At 40.4% G+C, this 21,501-nt stretch overlaps 1 protein-coding gene across 2 annotated transcripts in view; it reads right to left on the bottom strand.

The window, feature by feature from the left end:
* Positions 1-21,501, bottom strand: part of LOC126202971 (E3 ubiquitin-protein ligase FANCL) — a 211,985-nt gene that overhangs the window by 158,854 nt on the left and 31,630 nt on the right. For both annotated transcript variants that reach the window (XR_007540208.1, XM_049937113.1), the window contains exons 4-5: positions 16,013-16,264; positions 6,331-6,484 (exon numbers count right to left, since the gene is read on the bottom strand). Coding sequence is in view for 1 of the 2 variants with exons in the window: in XM_049937113.1 (XP_049793070.1) it covers positions 6,331-6,484; positions 16,013-16,264 (406 nt within the window). In the remaining variant the exon portion in view is untranslated. The remainder of the gene's footprint in view (positions 1-6,330; positions 6,485-16,012; positions 16,265-21,501) is intronic.

The raw sequence follows: 21,501 nt of genomic DNA on the forward strand, positions 1-21,501 counted from the left end.
TAGACCGGCAAGGGAACTTGCTGTTCCAACAGGACAATGCACGTCCGCATGTATCCCGTGCCACCCAACGTGCTCTAGAAGGTGTAAGTCAACTACCCTGGCCAGCAAGATCTCCGGATCTGTCCCCCATTGAGCATGTTTGGGACTGGATGAAGCGTCGTCTCACGCGGTCTGTACGTCCAGCACGAACGCTGGTCCAACTGAGGCGCCAGGTGGAAATGGCATGGCAAGCCGTTCCACAGGACTACATCCAGCATCTCTACGATCGTCTCCATGGGAGAATAGCAGCCTGCATTGCTGCGAAAGGTGGATATACACTGTACTAGTGCCGACATTGTGCATGCTCTGTTGCCTGTGTCTATGTGCCTGTGGTTCTGTCAGTGTGATCATGTGATGTATCTGACCCCAGGAATGTGTCAATAAAGTTTCCCCTTCCTGGGACAATGAATTCACGGTGTTCTTATTTCAATTTCCAGGAGTGTACATGTCAGAATCCAATATCAATATAGTTGTCTAAACAAAAATTGTTTCCGCTGAAGGGCCTGTTAGGAGTATTAACACTTTAAAAGATTTGATACTGACTCAAGGCAGAGTCCTTCATGTGTGAGCAAGTGTAATACAACTGGGGTGAGATAAATGTCCCACAAGTAGTTTGCCAATGTGTATTGTGCTTAGCTGTATCCAGTAGCATGCGTAGCTTTTGAAACGGTATGGATGCAGTAAGCATTGTCCCTCCTGAGCAAGCTCTAATCTGGGTAATGTTGAGTGCTTGACACTTATATAAGCAGTAAATGTCCTTTTCATTAATCTGATTGCTTTCCAAAACCTTTCTCTAACCTCTAGATTCTGTTTTGTTTTGTCTGTGGAAACAACTAGTTGCTTTATTCTGATTTGTCCACTTGTAACACTCCCGATTATTCTTTTAGTTATCCGCTCGTTCGCGGACCTGACTAGCAGCCCAAATTTAGATAATTAATTAATGTGACCGTGTACCTAATGGGCTAGCAATCGGATTGGACTGCTCAGGAGGTGTTACATTCCGTACTGTCCTGCCAAATGTGGTAATAAGTATGGTTTGGTGGTAATGAGGACAGAAAACACAGTTTCACAGACAAGATCTATATTCTCAGCAAGCACAAAATAAGGAGACAGCCACTGCCTTCGTCAATACACTGTTAATGACGGCTAATCTCATCACAGGTCTCTTTAGTTATTGTTAATCGTCACACGCAATATCCAATCACTGTAATCCAAGTAATGCCAGCGCGGTACATGCGGGAGTATAATAGCGGCACTCAAATATCACTAACATCACTTTATAATAAAACTTTCTCACTTTTCCGCATAATACTGATACAAAGGGGTTTAAACCACGGCGTTGGCCACTCCCTTTGCCGGTAATTTGTATTAATTTCCGCTGGCCTTTGCACAGCTATGCCCGCCTCGCGGGAACCTAACACACCCAGACTCGGCACTCCACCCAACTAACTCGCACTGCTCTCCGCCCAGTTATTCCCGCCTCACGGGAATCTACCCAAGCCGCACTCGGCACTCCGGGGAATCCCCTCTAGCTCGCGCGTCCTGCACACACTATTCGATATTTGCCCTGTCGACCTGTGTGAGCGCAAGTTTTAATAGTAAGGGCCTGCGGACCCCTTACATCCCCGCCCTCAAAAACTTCTTTTGAACCGCAGGTGAAAAAGAATCGGCAAGGGATTTAAAAACATAGTTACATTGAATCAAAACATGCAATACAAATCATTAATGAATTTACAAATTGTCAAAATAATCCTGGACTCCGGTAGTGGGCTGCCTCCACAACAATTTCTACAAAAAGGTTATTACATCACATAAATGGCATTGTTCAAAATTACAAATTTTCATTTTAACCAGCAAATCGTCTATAGTCCAATATCAAAAATGAAAACATACAACATATATACTCAAAAATTCATACCTAAATACAGAACATATGGATTATTACTACAACATAGTTATTACAAGTTTCATATGCATTCTTAAATAGTCTTTGACATGATATATTCAATCCTAATTGAAATATGTCACAAAGCACAAATGTAAATAAACCCTTTCCTATTTCAATTGTCCATTTTACAGCTAAATGTCCTAACCATGTCTTAGCAGGCTTATTTTGGGGTCATTATAGCCCTCACTCCAGACCGGACCTCATCTGGAGTGTCATCTGGTTTCTCGGTTCCTCCGCCTCTTCCTCGGAAATCAGACGAATGATTAATATGAATCCTTGGGTCATTACTCCCTTCTCCGTTGCAATCATTAGCTTGCTTGTATTTCTGTGATTTAATAGACTCCAATTGGCCCAGTATCTTCATTAAGGCCTCTCTACCTTTAATTAGGCTCCTGGATACAGTTCCTCGCCTTTTCTGATTCAATCTTCTTTTTATTACAGATATCATTACGTTATCATTCAGGGGTTGTTCCAAAGTCTCGTTCCCTTTCCACAAATGTTTGGCAATTTCTTCAGATGCTCCTTTCCAATTACTAAGTGGTTTGCATCGTAGTGGGTCCTCAAGTGCTGCACATTGACGACTCTTGGGCCAGCATTTCTTCAATAATTCTCCTCCGAACTGACCATTATCCGTAGTCCTTTTTTTCCTCTTGATTCCACAAGTGAAGTCCTCACCTTCGATTGCACCCCTCTGGTAATCTTCTCGCTGCATGGCTACAGCATTTCTCGGATTGATTGCCAATTGGTTTTGTTTATCTCCTATCCCTTCAACCATATCGTTGCATTGTTTCTGCATCTGCGTCACTTCGGTGATCTTTTCTCCCAATTCGGTTCTATTTTCTTCCACATCTTCTTCTACCTTCTCAACCACATCGTTGCATTGTTTCTGCATCTGCGTCACTTCGGTGATCTTTTCTCCCAATTCGGTTCTATTTTCTTCCAGCTCGGCCTTCGTTTCTTCAATATCGTCTTCTATCTTTTGTGTTAACTTTCCTTCCACCTTCTCCACGTTTCCCTGGACTTGGTCTATGCTCTTCTGCAGCTTATTCTCTCTTTCGTTGATATCCATTTTCCACTGTTCTTGTAGCTCCTGTATTTCCTTCTTCAGATTATATTCTATTTTCATTTGTGACGTTTTTATCTCTTGTAAATCTTCCTTAAATGACTCCAGTCTTTCTTTGGTTTCTTGTGAATTCCTCTCTAACGATGCTTTAGTTTCTTGTAAACCCTTCTTAGTTTCTTGTGAGCTCTTCTCTAATGATGCTTGTAAATCTTCCTTTAGTGATTTTCTGATACCTTTCTCAAACGATGCGTTATTTTCTTGTAGCAAGGCTGCCAACATCGATCGTATATCTTCGCCCTCTGAAACTGGCCTAGCTCTCATCGTTTGTCCCGGTGTCTCAGGATAACTAGTTGAATGTGCCGATGGGCTTCCTAATGACAATCCACAATCACTAATTCCTGAATCATCTCTGTTCTCCTGTTCTACCCCTTTTCTTTCAACTACTGCCTCACAGACCTGCCTATCTTCAGAAGACATTTTTGGTTTATATTTAATGCCCAGGCAAGTAGTACAAAATAACCTCCAATAATTCAAAACACTCCTAATTACCATGAACCTACTCAAACAGTACCTGCAATCCCTTCCGTTAATTCCTAAAATGATATAACATGCCTGAATACTGAATATGACTGTTCTCACAAACCTAAATTTCTAAAAACAATTTTCACATACACAATTTATGTAACAATATTTTAAACAAGATAATCACAACTCTCACAACATCTATAAATGCAAATTCATCAAAATCATTATCATTTATACAGTGCAGTGTGTATCAATAAGCATGCTAGACTTCAAGTATGTTTCGCAACTTTTCTGAAATTACTACAATTTAGCATTTTCCCTAACGTAAATATCAGTTAAAATTGTTTATTTATCACGAAGACTGCACCCTGCAATTTACTGTTAGGTTAACCCGTCGGCTCCACTCACCAACCGACGTTCCCGCGAATCGCGATGTTTTGACGTTTCAGATGGGCGTGGTCATGCCGCCGCTGGAGCTCGCGTGAAGGCGACGTAGTTCCCCGTCGGCCGCTCCGTGGCGCTGTAGGCGGACGTAGTTTGTAGTTCGGCCGCTAGATGCCGGGACTGCGCTCGCTGTCTCGAAGTTGCGTCGCTGTGTGGTAGGATGTCGTGTAGAATCACCTCGCGGGTCGAAGCTCTTTGGTGCGATTGCTACGTGGCTCTGTGTGACGTCACTCCCTAATTGCGTCGCCACAATACGTTATCGTCAGCATACCAGTTTATGGGTCCACACGAAACCGTCCGATTTTCGCCGTGTAAAAACAATTTCAGTCAATTTGTTATCATTAAGCACCTTTCTGACGACTTGTATTACGAAATCTTGTCTCGTCTCACTATTTTACTGTTCACACGTGTCTTTCTTTAGCATCCACTTTTCACAGTTTTTCGCGCGGATTTTCGCGTTTGCACTTTACAACAGATTATTGACGCTATATGACTATTTAATATGGCAAGAAAAACAGTTTAGTCACAATCGTGCGATATTATTACTTCGTATTGTTCAAAAAAATGCACTGTTCCTTATCGCGATTTTAACGCTCATGCACTGTCCCGATTCCACATTGAAAATTTTGTTTTCTCGTCCGAAATTTGCACTTGTTCTTTTCACGGTAAGCCAACTGTGTTAACACGATTCGTCCGAAAATTGCAGTTGTCCTTTCACGGCTCGCCAACTGTGTTAACACGATTCGTCCGAAAATTGCACTAGTCCTGGTCACGGTAAGCCAACTGTGTAACATTTCGGATCCGAAGATTGCACAAGTCCTGGTCACGGTACGCCAAGTGTGTAACACTCCCGATTATTCTTTTAGTTATCCGCTCGTTCGCGGACCTGACTAGCAGCCCAAATTTAGATAATTAATTAATGTGACCGTGTACCTAATGGGCTAGCAATCGGATTGGACTGCTCAGGAGGTGTTACATTCCGTACTGTCCTGCCAAATGTGGTAATAAGTATGGTTTGGTGGTAATGAGGACAGAAAACACAGTTTCACAGACAAGATCTATATTCTCAGCAAGCACAAAATAAGGAGACAGCCACTGCCTTCGTCAATACACTGTTAATGACGGCTAATCTCATCACAGGTCTCTTTAGTTATTGTTAATCGTCACACGCAATATCCAATCACTGTAATCCAAGTAATGCCGGCGCGGTACACGCGGGAGTATAATAGCGGCACTCAAATATCACTAACATCACTTTATAATAAAACTTTCTCACTTTTCCGCATAATACTGATACAAAGGGGTTTAAACCACGGCGTTGGCCACTCCCTTTGCTGGTAATTTGTATTAATTTCCGCTGGCCTTTGCACAGCTATGCCCGCCTCGCAGGAACCTAACACACCCAGACTCGGCACTCCACCCAACTAACTCGCACTGCTCTCCGCCCAGTTATTCCCGCCTCGCGGGAATCTACCCAAGCCGCACTCGGCACTCCGGGGAATCCCCTCTAGCTCGCGCGTCCTGCACACACTATTCGATATTTGCCCTGTCGACCTGTGTGAGCACAAGTTTTAATAGTAAGGGCCTGCGGACCCCTTACACACTTTTTATCCACATGTCCATATTTTTGATTAATGGCAAATATGTACTCTTATCCTGTCCTAACTTGTTCATAAATGTGTATCAAAAAGGCCATGAAGCATTTGTACATGCCAATACATAATGTTTATTTTGTTGAATGACATTTCTTAAAAATTGAGCACTGGAACAAGAAGTTGTTATCAGAATATTCTGTTGTTAATTTAAAAAGTCTCTCTATTCATAACATCTATACCAGTTAATGAATTCACTACACTCATAGTTTTCTGGGATGGGATTATGAATATTGTAGTATATATTCTTCATCAATGAAATAAGTATGATGAATGTCCAGCTGACATGAGACAAAGTGTCCCTTTCCTCATCATGGACAAAGTGAAAGGACTCTCTCTCTCTCTCTCTTTCTTATTTTCTGCCCTTCATATCCTTCTCTTCCACTGCAGATAATCTCATTCCAGTGTATGACAAATCACAGTGATTCAGAGTATTGATGCAGATGAAATCAGATTCCTGCAGAAGTAACAAAAGAAATCTGGGGGACGGGAGGGGGCGTGGGGGGTGGGGGGGTTGGGGGGGGGGTGGGGGGTAGAAAGGAAGAAGGCGACAGCTGCAGAGCTCATTTCGCTCCATGATGTTGAAAGAGGTATCTTGCCTCTTTCCTGCTGGACTTTCAACTATGTGAACATATTAATGTACATAAACGAAACATTACCAATGATGATCCTTCGAGCAGTATCACGTAGGTTTGGTTCTTCAGGATCTATGACCCAACAAGAAGAATCAACCTCTTGCATGACTGTCCAGAACCTTTGAAGGGAAGCCACTTGTTGACAAAATACTCTGTACATTGATCCCACAGATGGACCCTGCAACAAGTGCAAAAAAAAACTTCCAGCAAAGTTAGTTGTTAGTCAGTCAGTTAGCTGCTTGTTCCATGGACGCATTCCTGATAAACATGATGTTGTGGAATAACAAAGACAGAAACACACACACACACACACACACACACACACACACACACAGTGTTTCAAAGTATTTGCATCAAACATCTAGGGCTGATAGATCACATTATGGGGAACAACATTTATTCGAGACAAAATATTCCCTGACACTGCCCACCAGTGCTAGACACCCTTTTGTACTGGTTTTGCTTCTGTGAGCTCACAAGGTATTGGCAATCTATAGTGTGTGTATGCTTTGAATGTTGTCTATACTTTAGTCATCTGTTCCATATGAGAGTGGGTAGGCACAGCAAAATTGAAGTACATGATTCACTACAAAGATCTCTTTCCCTGCTTTGAGACACTTATTCTTAAGGTTTTCTTGCTGAAAATTACTCTATCACTTTACTGGAGTACATAGTATGCAGCACAACTGATTAGTAGACTCTGCTAGTTCAGTGAAATCTCAACATCATAAAGCTAGTGAATACTAAAGGAAGCACAGCATCTCTGGGAAGTGTAAGTGAACTTTTTGTCTCTAATGAAAATTGTTCTTCATGATGTGGTCTATCACCACAAGGCGTTTGATGCAAAAACTTTGAAACATGCTGTGTGTGTGTGTGTGTGTGTGTGATGAAAAAAATATATATACATACATATGCTATCCATTTACAGTTTTTTTTAGTAATAATGACTAATTATTTCTATTCAAGATTTTCTCAGTGGCATAGGAGTTTTTATGGAGAAACCTCCTTAACCTACATTTGAGAATGCTACTTCTAATATGACAGACATTTTATTTCCATGAGTGGATTGTTAAAGATTTTGTAGCTGCATATCTCACCCCTTTCTGTGTCAAAGTTAGATCCATTCAAGAATAATGCAGATAATTTTTCCTTCTAGTGTTGCACCTGTGAATACCTCTGTCAGTCACAAACTTAGATGGATTATTGATGACAAATTTCATAAATGAAAAAATGTACTGCGAGGCAGTGATTAACATTCACAGCTGCTTATAGAGATGCCAAAAGGAAATACACGAGTGAACCCCACACATACTTCTAATTATTTTCTTTTTTGCAATGGAAACTTTTAGACTTGGTGAGAAGTTACCCCACAATAGTATCCCATAAGGCATCAGTAAATGAAAACATGCAAACTATGTGACTGTCTTCTATATCCCCAAAGTTGACATTTATTCTTAAGGCAAAAACAGGCAAACCTGAACATTTTACAAGTATACTCTATGGTTTGTCCAGTTAAGTTTTTATCAATATGCACACTTAAGAACTTATAATTTTCTGCCCCATTAATCATTTTTTGTTGATTTACAAGGTTAATAGGAGGTGGGATATTTTTCACTGTACAACAATGGGTAAGCTACTTTTCTTTTTCTTTCTTTTAACATTTAATGCTAGCCATTAGTGCAAAATCAGTCAGTAACTTTCACAAAAACATTACTTACTATTTTATCTTTTGATGTTTCTTTGGTCAGTTTAACAACAATGCTTGTACAGTCTGCATAAAACAGAACTAATTGTGCATCCTGAGTCAAATGAAATTAATATGAAGCAATAACAGTAGCGGTCCAATGATCAAACTTTGTGAGGCTCCCTTGTAATTTCTCCCCATTCTGATTATGTGGCATCCCTCTCTGTGGGGGAATGCCCATTGTAATTTCTCCCCTTGCAAATGATGTGGCATCCCTCTTTCTATTGCTCTAACAGCCTAGGGTAACTTTCTTCAGTCTGTTTCTAGAATAAGAACTAAAGAAGGTATCTGCTGAACTGTGCATCCTGTAAAAACTTCATTTCTCTAATAGAATATTACAACTGACAGATTCAAATGCCTTCAATAAGTTCAGAAATTCCCAGATGGTGATCTTTTACCACTTAATGATTTTATCATGTGCTTAGTAAATGCATAAATAGCTGTCTCGGTAGCCTTTGAAATTCCAAACTACAGTTGGATAAGTATCGCATTACTACACAGGTGGATGACACTGGACAGTAGTTACTGACTTCTGTGGAGACACCCTTTCTATAGAGCAGCCTAGCAATGGTGTATTTTTAATCTGCCGTGGAAGCATTACATAAGTGACTAAGAACATTACATATTGTAGACCCACAACCTTTTAGTGTCTTGTTGGAAATATTATCCACCACATATGAGCTTTCACCTTTTGAGAGTCATGATGATCTGCCTTATTTCAAATGGGGGTGTGAGATTAATTTTTATTTTACTATATATCCTCTAAATTGCTTTTATGCTGTTTTGCTTTCTCTTCTGAATTACAGTATTTGCACCAATTTTGTTGTCTACTTTTTAAAAGTAATTATTAAAAATACCTACTATTTATGAACTATCTTTCACAATGCTCTTGTTCTCTTTAATAGAAATACTATAATCTACTATCATCCTCCCCCCCCCCCCTGTCTTTTTCATAATATTCCACACTGACTTGATTTTATTAGCTGATCTGTCAACTTTAGACAAGGTGTGGACACTCATGGATTTTTTACATCTTTCCTTAATACATTACAGTACAGTTCATTATAGAAAAGTATTTCTCGATCATTACTTGTTCTGGCTATTTTATACAAGTTCATTTTTCTGATATCTGCAGTGATCCAAGGTTTTTTTAATGACTTCCTATTATTACATTTAATTATGTTTTTAGGAATAATACTTTCAAAAGTGAAGAAAAGTTCATTAAGAAATACATTAAATTTCCAGTTAGCATTAGACTCATTGTAAAGTACAACCCAGAAATGTTTTTCAAGCTTTCTTTAAAATCTTCAGAAGTTTTGCCATTAATCCATCACATTGTTTTCTTAAAAGTGTTTCTAAACCATACAAAAGAAAAATTCAGAGTAGGTATTAAAATTCATGGAGAAGAAGTAAAAACTTTGAGGTTCGCCGATGACATTGTAATTCTGTCAGAGACAGCAAAGGACTTGGAAGAGCAGTTGAACGGAATGGACAGTGTCTTGAAAGAAGGATATAAGATGAACATCAACAAAAGCAAAACGAGGATAATGGAATGTAGTCAAATTAAATCGGGTGATGCTGAGGGGATTAGATTAGGAAATGAGACACTTAAAGTAGTAAAGGAGTTTTGCTATTTAGGGAGTAAAATAACTGATGATGGTCGAAGTAGAGAGGATATAAAATGTAGACTGACAATGGCAAGGAAATTGTTTCTGAAGAAGAGAAATTTGTTAACATCTAGTATAGATTTAAGTGTCAGGAAGTCATTTCTGAAAGTATTTGTATGGAGTGTGGCCATGTACGGAAGTGAAACATGGATGATAACCAGTTTGGACAAGAAGAGAATAGAAGCTTTCGAAATGTGGTGCTACAGAAGAATGCTGAAGATTAGATGGGTAGATCACATAACTAATGAGGAGGTACTGAATAGGATTGGGGAGAAGAGGAGTTTGTGGCACAACTTGACCAGAAGAAGGGATCGGTTGGTAGGACATGTTTTGAGGCATCAAGGGATCACCAATTTAGTATTGGAGGGCAGCGTGGAGGGTAAAAATCGTAGGGGGAGACCAAGAGATCAATACACTAAGCAAATTCAAAAGGATGTAGGTTGCAGTAGGTACTGGGAGATGAAGAAGCTTGCACAGGATAGAGTAGCATGGAGAGCTGCATCAAACCAGTCTCAGGACTGAAGACCACAACAACAACAACAACTTGGAGCTAAGATACATAATGTGGCTAACTGTGCATCATGATTTGACAATCTATTTACCTCAGGACAGGCATGCATCTTTTTCACTTCTGCTTGTTGTATGAGTACATTATCTTGAGCAACTCTGGTGGAGAAATCTATGAAGGATATTAAATTATAGTGGCAAACAGCACCTCTAGATCACTTTCTCTGCCAGGTTTCTTCAAAAATTAACATTATACCTGTGGTGGAGTTGCCCACTACAGCAGACAGCCATTAATGTCACTTCTTTGGCATTCTTAATCAATTCTGAGGCTGTAAATGCACACAGTCCACTCCAGTGGATATTCTCTGCTGGTGCTGTGCCATGTGTGCATTTGCAGCCTCAGGGGACTGATTAAAAATGCTAATGAAGCAACATTAACAGTTGTCCACAGCAGCAGACAACTGCATCACATGGTTAAAATGGCCACAAATTAATAACGCCTTCCTTTTGTCTGACAGGCAGCACAATAATTGCCTGTTGGCTCCTGTCTCAGGTTCTTCAGTTGACATTTGTTTGATGGTTTTTGTGACATTTCTCCAGCCTGAAGTGGCTGGAATTGTCAAAGCTTCACCCTCCATTGCTGGTGGTAGACTGAAGTGAAGCCCGTAGCTGCAGATTATATGTACCTGGCACGTCAATGTCCAAGGGCTTTTTTTGTGGTCATTCCCAGTGCAGTTCTCCTCTTCCTACCTTGGATGGTCGTTCACTGCAGCACGGGAATCCAGGATTCGTTCACCTTGAGGCTTTCTTCTTTCTTGGTGAAGCTATTCTCATATTTGTGTATTTCTATAGCTTCTCTAAACAGGTGGGTGTGATAGCTCTTCTCTATAGACAAAATTACCATTTCAGTGAATTTTACAATGTGGTCAGCCTCACGCAGTGCTTATTCTGCCACTACTGATTTCTCCACGTGCTCCAACCTTCAATGCTGCTTATGCTCTATGATAATGGATTCCCAAGCTGCAGTGAACAACCGTTGCAGGTAGCAAGAGGAGAACTGCACCGAACATGGCCACGAAAAAGCCCTTGGACATTGGTGCACCAGGTGCATATCATCTGTGGCCACGAGCTCACTTCAGTCCACCAGCAGCAATGGTGGGTGAAGCTTTGACAATGCCAGCCACTCATGCTGGTGAAACATCGAAAAATCATCAAACAAACATCGGCCGAAGAACCTGAGACAGAACATTTTGACAAACTGACCGCTAAGTGACCATGAAAGCATTAACAATTTTGTAACACAATAATCCATCACAATATGCCATGAAAACTTCCAAGTTACCCAGTGGAGACATTGAGAAATGTACTGCATTCACAAGCAGTATATTTCTCAATTTTAACCCGCAAACATATGATGTATATTTTGATCCATACAGACTTTACTTATTTCTACATTTTTGTGTATATATTCCTTTTTTATGAATGTGACAACTCCTTCTTTATCCATACTAGATCTACACAAATACGCAGCTAATTTAGAACCACTTGCTTTAAAATTTCATACCTCTGTGGCTATATGGCATTCAGACAGAAAAATGACATGAATTTCTTTCCACCACGAAGATGGAGAAACAAATTAACAACTCCTTTATTTTTTACCTCCATAGTATTCTGATGACACCAGTTAATTTAATTTTTCACTCTGTTGTTATAAGATGAACTGGGACCCTCTATTAGTACAATTTCCTCTAATACTGTCTGTCTGAATCTGACTTAAGTGTCTTGCCTGATGCCATTATCCTCAGGGATTTGCCTTTGTGTGCTGATGGACCCCCCCCCCCTTTTTTTTTTTTTTTGCTGATAGATTTGTTAACTTATCTTTAACCCTCCTATTCAGGAGTAGGCTTTGAGACGTATACACCACCTTCCAATAGTAACTACTGGAACAGCACCAATACAAGATTTTGTATTCATCTGAAGGAACCCCTTAGCTCCATAATTACTCTCTTGAACAACAGAGTTAATTCAGGGTGGCTCATGATGCCAGGGAACCTCCCCAAAACCCACATTTGTGCGCTCAGTACCTGCCCCTATTTTGTTCAGATCACCCCTAATCTATACTTTTCATTTTTAGCCAGGCCTTTTCCAGCTCTCACTACTATCAACATCTGATCTTCGTTGTTGAAATTATTACACATTTGTCCTATGTTTTCTGTTACCCCTCCAATGACTGCTACCTATCAGCAGAATTCTCCTTTCTGCTTTTTTGTTTTTCATCTGACTTAGCTGTAAATTTCCTATTGTTGTTCTGCACCCTACATACATTCCTCGGCATCTGTATGAGGCTCTTCCTTCCCTAATTCTGGTAGCAAGTGAAATCTATTGCTTAACTGAATTTTAAAATTTCTAACCATTTCCCCTGCTCATCCTGTGCTTGCCAGCTTCTCCCAGCACCATTTTTCTTTTAACCCCTCCTCCAACTGTCGTAGTTCAGCTTTTGCATTTTCTGACTCTGTCTCATTTTCTGGCCTTTCTGGCACAATCTACAATTCTATGGAAGAGCTTCACTGAGCATCTCATTCTCTTCATCACCGTAATCACCCCTGTGAAATCATAACCCACAATTTAAGCAAAACACTCCATGTTTAACTAATCTGCAGTAACATCCACACTTATCACATATGGCTGATCAATTTTATAAAGCTTCAACATTAGATATAATGAAAGAAAAACAAGGCTGTAATGATATACAAATGTATGTTGCTCTTTTCAAAAGAGTCTCATGCATTTGTCAGACAGTTAAGACAGTAGCTGTTAACATCCAGAATAAGAAATATTTTTCTCTCTCTCTTACTTAAAGTCTACTCACACCAAACACTTGAAATTGCTATTGCCTCAGCTTATGAAATATTAGAAAATTTCAATTAACAATGCATATTTAGGCACAACAACTTTCTGTAACTTAAATTTAGAACCCCACTTACATGAACACAATAGTCAAACTTCAACAACAAAATATACTGACCAGATAGATACCCATCATAGAAGAAAAGTACTAAATCACAAATCATAAACAAGGACTGTATTATGATGCTGAGAAATAAATTATGGGAATAACACTGACAAGAGATTTATAAAGCAGACAGTATAGATGGAAAATTTAATTAAAACATGACTGCTTCACAACCTGTGCCATCTAAATCCTGCCCCCAACACCATCTTCTCTGAATTATGTAGATGGGAATTGTCCTCATAACACATTCTTCACACCCTTTATACGCCTGGCCTCAGTCTCATCTTGAACCCTGCCCCATACCAGTCTAGACTCCTAGCCCAGAACCTAACTTCACTCATCCTGCTTCCAAAGTGTCTTCCTCACAGTCTCTCCCGCCTCTGTTCTGTCTTTTCCTCCCAGTCCACATTGTCATACACTCCACTTAACTCCCCATGACTGCAAACAGAATGAGCTCACCTGTGCCAATGCCACAACCTATCCTACTCCCCTCTTGTGTCTGCCTTCCACATTCCTATATAGCACACTTGCTGTCTCTCCCTCCCAGTTGTCAGCCACTTTTCTCCAACTCTCATCCAAACTCCATTCATTCATCTACTCTCATCGCCACCTGGCACAGTCCCTCACTCCACTCAAACTGCAGAGCAGGAGTGCTGGCACAATTTAGTCATACAGTACACTGTAGCCACAGAGATTTTGTGTGTGTGTGTGTGTGTGTGTGTGTGTGTGTGTGTGTGTGTGTGTGTGTGTGTTATGGGCCTTCTGATGACTCAGCATCTAGGCTATACAGTAATTTGTTACCTTCAACCCTTAAATTATATAACCCAAATGAATTTTACATACAACATCGGATGTAGTGTGTGCCATTGTCTATTTCTAGTATCAGAGGGTCACTTTTGATTGTTGCCGTAGGGATCCTCTGATTTATGTTGTGGAAGGGGTGGGGAGAGAGAAAAGAAAAGGAGATGCTCCATCAGGACTTCATTTGTGAGGTTCTATGTGACTTTCTCAGTACAGAATCCTTAAAAAGACAGACTCAGAGACAGTGAACAACTATGTTCAGAAAAATTAATCAGAATCCTACTGTAGGCCATGTCCTTAAAAATTTTATAAAACACTGGAAAGAATGAAATGTGCGCATGATTAGAGGTGATTTGCTTACCTCCATTTTTATAAGTAGACATACCTACTACAAATTTAAGTCTGTTGTGAAATAAGTATAGAGTCAATGGTCAATTACCAAAGATAACTAATTGTAACAGCACAACTTATAGATACAGAAGATTTTACAGCATGCTGCCTATTGGATTTGTGGATGGCCAGTGGTCAAAATCGGGCAGCTGTGAACAGGTAACAGTCACTGTGTCTGGGAATAAAATTATTAAAAGGATCAATGTGTTTTAGTGACACAATGACTTTTGTAATCTCTTTATGTACCGTGAAATTAAAACTATTGTATACGTTGGTTAAAAAGCTTCTGCTGGGATAACATAGTGCATCTATATTTTGATGTATATTAACAGGTGCAATAATTGCTGCAATTGTGAAGAAGTAATCACTGAATTTAGTACCAATGATTTAAATGGGTCATCACGTCTGCCACAGCTATTGCCTTTGATATCAATTTCACCTTTTTAGCTGTTTTCATCTGACTGTTGTAAAATAATGGCCCAGACTATTTTTGCCTTTTTTTTGTGTGTGTGTGTGTGTGTGTGTAGTACATGTAACTTGGCTTTTTGGTAATATGTTGAGTACTTTGTAATATTGTTGGAAAAGGAGTGTCAATACCTCTTTCCTGATTCAGCTAGAACACTCTCTCTTCCTGGCACAAGGTACTTTAATCCCTAATGTTACCCATCCTTTGTCCTTACTTCTGTTTAATTTTAATCCTCATTTGCTCTAGAGAAAAATAGAGCTCAAAATTCTGTAGGAACATATTTAAGAAAGAGCTAAATTTTTCATGCACACTGTCTTCTAAGATCTCTTCCCAGTGTTCTGTCTAAACATTTAGACTGAGTCACTGTTTCTGAATACAATTTGTATCTTTCATGAACCAATCCTAACACGTGTGTTTTATTTTTAATATATGATCATCATTGTTGCATAAACCATCTATTGTTGACTTTGGTTTTAATCACCAAACATAGTAAGCCTAAAAACAAGCTGTCAATATTTTGCACTAAATACATCAACATCTGGTGTCTTTGATAATTACTACTTGGCATAGAATTAACTTTGAAGACCCACAAATAATGAGTTTCCAGACATATCTAAGTGGCTCACTAGCATCCCAACTGTTTCGTGGGTATGTAACATGTTTTCTGCTGACAGCCTGTAAACTATCAGTATAACAAGCTGGTGTGATTCAAAATCCATTTTTGTGGCACAGTATTCAAGAAATTGTTGAATAAAATTTTCTCCAAGATGCTTGGCCTTGGTCTTAACACCAATTACTGCATATAATGCTGCCTTCCTCTTTTTTTACTTTTCCTTTTTTCTGATCTATAACAATGTGTCTATTGCTTGTATCCACCTAAATGTACATGTTTGATTCCATTGACTTCCAAATAATGATATGATAAGCATAATATATCTACTGATTCTCCATTTTCCACTTTCTTTTTCTGTGTTGATTCTAAAATTGAACTATTTTTGTTTATAAGGCTTCTTATGTTTCAATGGAAAGCGCAAAATGAGTGTACTTTTAGATACATAGTCCTACACAATCACTTTAGATCCAAAATTAACTCTGTACTATTTTGTTAATGCAGTTACCTTAGCACGAACAGCAGCCAGGGCCTGCCGAGGTAGATCTGCAGAAACTTGGGGACTTGGTTCTCCAATTCCTGACAACGATAGATAATGTTTCCTCCCAGCAGAATCAATTTTCTGGAGAACAACCTGCTGTTGTGCTACAGACAAATGTGATATGTAAGCTGGGTTCACTGATGCCAGTTCTTCCATGATGTTAATGTATGTTCTTGTAGTTACATTGGCTGTACCTTGGCTGTCACTCATCTGTTCAGCCTGTAGGGAGAAAAAAAAGAAACATGGAAGATTTTCCTCTTACAAGCTGTGGTATCTACCATACATATGCACTGAAGGCCTACACTGGAGACAAATTACAGACAAAATACTGAAAAAGAGCAGGATAGCATCAAGTACTGCAGCTATCCACAGATGATGAAGATGATTTAGACGGACTTAACTACAAGACTAGTAGTCCCTCTGTCCACTTGTAGTCTGTGGAAAACAGTATAAATAAGTTGTTGGATTGCTGACGTTACTAACCTTCTCGTTTTGATTAATATCTGCCATGTTTAACTCCACACCACCATCCAGGTAATACATATAAGAGGAATACACAATGGTAAGAAAAGTGTTCCTGAATGAGAGAAATTTATCACTGAATATTGATTTAAGTGTCAGGAAGTCTTTTCTGAAGGTTTTTGTCTGTGGTATAGCCATGTATGGAAGTGAATCATGGACGATAAACAGTTTAGACAAGAAGAGAACAGAGTCTTTTGACAAATGCTGCTGCAGAACAACACTGAAGATTATATGTGTAGATTAGAGATAGGCAAACTCGTTCATCCTTGGGAACTAGTTCACTGCTGATCGTTCTTTTTTGTGAACCATTCATATTTACTCGTTCACCGTTCATTTGTGCTTGGTATATGGATGGTTCTTATGAAAAACTGAAAACTAGTAGTGTAGGTGATTGAAGGTGGAGGGCGCCAAGAGAATTCTTACACTCTTTTAGAAGTAATTTCTGTGATTCTGAAGAACCTCTCGCTTAGCCAACCGTAGCCTTGTGTGGCTGATCGCAGGGAAATAATATAGGGTGGCACACGGAACCCCGGCTGCGAGTACAGACTGCTCGGCAATTACGGACGATGTGTTGCCGTTACGATCAGATACAACAAACAGACAACAGGTAGTGAAGAAATAACAAGCTAATGCAAGCAACAATTGCAAAACAATCGATGACGATGTGTAGAGAGCTGGAGAAGAGAACATGAAAATCTCGCGCAACATGTAGTCTTGTAAACTTGTTGGTGGCTGTTTCCCAACTTAATAGACCACAACTGTCTTGTATAAAATTCTTCGTTTCGACATCCACTACATAGCTATGCTACGTTGTAAACAATAATCGTTTACACCCTATGTATACTTCACGATGTCTCTGAGTTCATAGGCAAAGTAGAGACTTTATGGAAGCACAAAATAAAATGTGGTTTTCTCATACTTGCGTCACATGCTTAGTAAAAATTAGGTTTTTATGTTGCGTTATTAAAGTTAATGCAGCAATAATAATAATAATAATAATAATAATAATAATAAAGTTCGCAGTAATAAAGTTTTTGGTTTGAAAGCTCCTTCCGAACAAATGTTTTTGAGATAATAAGTAAATATGATTTTATGGCAATCTATGTCTTTTCAAATGGAGAGGCACCGCTTTTCCTACTGAGCCAAAATGACCCACAACCCACTTCTTTTTTCAAAGAAACCAAACTAGCAGGTAATGCAAATTGGAAACAACCAAACTTAAAAATAATTAGAGCCTTCCTAAATGTAATGCTTTGTATATGAAAGGTACACAAAAATCGTTTTATATGACTTTTCTTACACTAAAAATTAAGCAAATTATTGAAAGTTAGCTGCTAAATCAAGTCGATGAAACCAAAAAATATATGAATAACGAAAAAAACTTGCCTTGTTATAAGTATGTTTTCTGCTGTTCATCGATATAATGAAGTGAGCTGATATGCCCTTTCGTTACCTGAAAAGACGTACCTATTACATACAACATAATTTTTATGTAATTTACGTAACTATAAAATACTTTTTGATTACCGGTCGTGGACGCTGAATAGCCAGAACCAGGTGCAAGAACGGTTTGAAAAACATGTAAAATGAGCGAGCGCAGTGAATGAAACAAACAACTGGATACTGAACTAACTAGGAGCAGTCGGCAGTGGAACTGAGACAGGTGGTCATGCGAAGAACGCCGAGTGCGGCCGAGGGAGACCAAGACTGAGACGAGCACGCGACCGAGGCTGGAATGAGAACTGCCGAAGAGACCGCCACAACCGAAGTGAACTAGTGAACTATGAACCGATCGTTCCTCGTTCCCAGGAACTATAAGTAGACCGCCGCGACCGAAGTGAACTATGAACCGATCGTTCCTCGTTCCCGGGAACTATAAGTAGACCGCCGCGACTGAAGTGAACTACACTCCTGGAAATGGAAAAAAGAACACATTGACACCGGTGTGTCAGACCCACCATACTTGCTCCGGACACTGCGAGAGGGCTGTACAAGCAATGATCACACGCACGGCACAACGGACACACCAGGAACTGCGGTGTTGGCTGTCGAATGGCGCTAGCTGCGCAGCATTTGTGCACCGCCGCCGTCAGTGTCAGCCAGTTTGCCGTGGCATACGGAGCTCCATCGCAGTCTTTAACACTGGTAGCATGCCGCGACAGCGTGGACGTGAACTGTATGTGCAGTTGACGGACTTTGAGCGAGGGCGTATAGTGGGCATGCGGGAGGCCGGGTGCACATACCGCGGAAATGCTCAACACGTGGGGCGTGAGGTCTCCACAGTACATCGATGTTGTCGCCAGTGGTCGGCGGAAGGTGCACGTGCCCGTCGACCTGGGACTGGACCGCAGCGACGCACGGATGCACGCCAAGACCGTAGGATCCTACGCAGTGCCGTAGGGGACCGCACCGCCACTTCCCAGCAAATTAGAGACACCGTTGCTCCTGGGGTATCGGCGAGGACCATTCGCAACCGTCTCCATGAAGCTAGGCTACGGTCCCGCACACCGTTAGGCCGTATTCCGCTCACGCCCCAACATCGTGCAGCCCGCCTCCAGTGGTGTCGCGACAGGCGTGAATGGAGGGACGAATGGAGACGTGTCATCTTCAGCGATGAGAGTCGCTTCTGCCTTGGTGCCAATGATGGTCATATGCGTGTTTGGCGCCGTGCAGGTGAGCGCCACAATCAGGACTGCATACGACCGAGGCACACAGGGCCAACACCCGGCATCATGGTGTGGGGAGCGATCTCCTACACTGGCCGTACACCACTGGTGATCGTCGAGGGGACACTGAATAGTGCACGGTACATCCAAACCGTCATCGAACCCATCATTTTACCATTCCTAGACCGGCAAGGGAACTTGCTGTTCCAACAGGACAATGCACGTCCGCATGTATCCCATGCCACCCAACGTGCTCTAGAAGGTGTAAGTCAACTACCCTGGCCAGCAAGATCTCCGGATCTGTCCCCCATTGAGCATGTTTGGGACTGGATGAAGCGTCGTCTCACGCGGTCTGCACGTAGAGCACGAACGCTGGTCCAACTGAGGCGCCAGGTGGAAATGGCATGGCAAGCCGTTCCACAGGACTACATCCAGCATCTCTACGATTGTCTCCATGGGAGAATAGCAGCCTGCATTGCTGCGAAAGGTGGATATACACTGTACTAGTGCCGACATTGTGCATGCTCTGTTGCCTGTGTCTATGTGCCTGTGGTTCTGTCAGTGTGATCATGTGATGTATCTGACCCCAGGAATGTGTCAATAAAGTTTTCCCTTCCTGGGACAATGAATTCACGGTGTTCTTATTTCAATTTCCAGGAGTGTATGAACCGTTCGTTCTTTGGAATTCGTTCCTCGGTCCTTTCGTTCATTTTGGTGAACCGTTCCTTTGCCCCCGTTCGTTCGTGAACTACCCATCTCTAGTGTAGATTGCATAACTAGTCGGGAGGTACTGAGTAAAACTGAGGAGAAAGGAAATTTGTGGCACAACTTGACAAAAGAAGAGATCAGTTGATAGTACGCATTGAGAGAGGTACATCAATTTAGTATTGGAGGGAAGAATGGGAGGTAAAAATCTTAGAGGGAAACCAAGAAATGAATACAACAAGCAGATTCAGAAGGCTGTTGGTTGCAGCAGTTATTGGGAGATGATGAAGATCGTACAGGACAGAGTAGCATGGATAATTGCATCAAACAAGTCTTCAGATTGCAACAACATGCATCAGACAGTATGTTAAAAGGGTGGAAACAATATGTTGAAGGGACATAATTAGATGGTAGATTCAAGGAATAAAAGACAGTAATAGACATTGATTTGGGGTCGCACTGAAGTTGAGGGCCTATCAGAGTTAGGGTAGCAGCAAATAATACCACTTTCATGCACGCTCATTAAGCTGGTGCAATGTAAAGGCTTCAGAATTTACTTTAATATTTACTCTCTACTGAAAACTCTAAAATGGGGTCAGCAGTTGTTGCATCGTAAACTAGCAATTAAGGAAAAGGTACATCCAATTTCAGTTTCTTGCTGTGTATGTTCACTTTGCTTCACACTTTAGGAAGCAAGCTTGTAGTTTAATATTTATTTAATTCATTGGACTCATAGTACCCACATATTTAGTGTGGGATAGGGGTCAGAAGTGGATATTGTGGATATCTGATTATCATCCCCACATTCACCCAAAATGATTTAAGGACACTATAGGAAGCCTAAAGAAGGTCGGCAGGCCAGATGTTTGAAATCTACTGTTGGTACAGTGCTCTAACCGATGTACCATATTGCTCGATTCTTCCAAAAGCACAGTAAAAATGGTATAACTACAGTCATTTACTTCTGCAACTTCCATCTTTTTTGTCAAAGTGCAGCCATTATTACCTAATTACATAATGAGATGGGTGTTAACTAAAATGGGGATAAGAGTGTTGAATTTTTAGCTGGCATTACAAATACTCATCAGAAATGTAGAAATAAAATAGGGCCACATAACCATTAAATACTTAACTAAAGCTATTAATAAAAGAGAATAAATCACAACCCATTCAGCAATTTCATAAAAGTGTCATGACACACAACTGAAAACAAATTGAACTTGGGATGACGTCATGGTGACCACATATTCTGCAATCAAGGTGAGAAGCTCCTTATTTCAAAGGCAAGAAAGTTTTATTTGAACCCATAAATGAGGCATTGAGAACATCATCTTTAGGTTACACAGAATCTTTGTAGAGATAGTCCTTTTCTCCGAACCATTTGAAATATAACATTTCAGTACATTTGTTTCATTGAAGAATCTGCTATCACTTACATGTCCTTGGCAACAAACTACTTTACAAATTAAAATACACTGAAATTAATTAACTGTGGAAATACTCTAAATACAGGCAAACTGAAAAATGGCCAAAGCTCAAGGCAATTAAAACAACTAGATTATG

The sequence above is a fragment of the Schistocerca nitens genome, chromosome 9 (assembly GCF_023898315.1).
Source record: "Schistocerca nitens isolate TAMUIC-IGC-003100 chromosome 9, iqSchNite1.1, whole genome shotgun sequence".
Classification (NCBI taxonomy): domain Eukaryota; kingdom Metazoa; phylum Arthropoda; class Insecta; order Orthoptera; family Acrididae; genus Schistocerca; species Schistocerca nitens.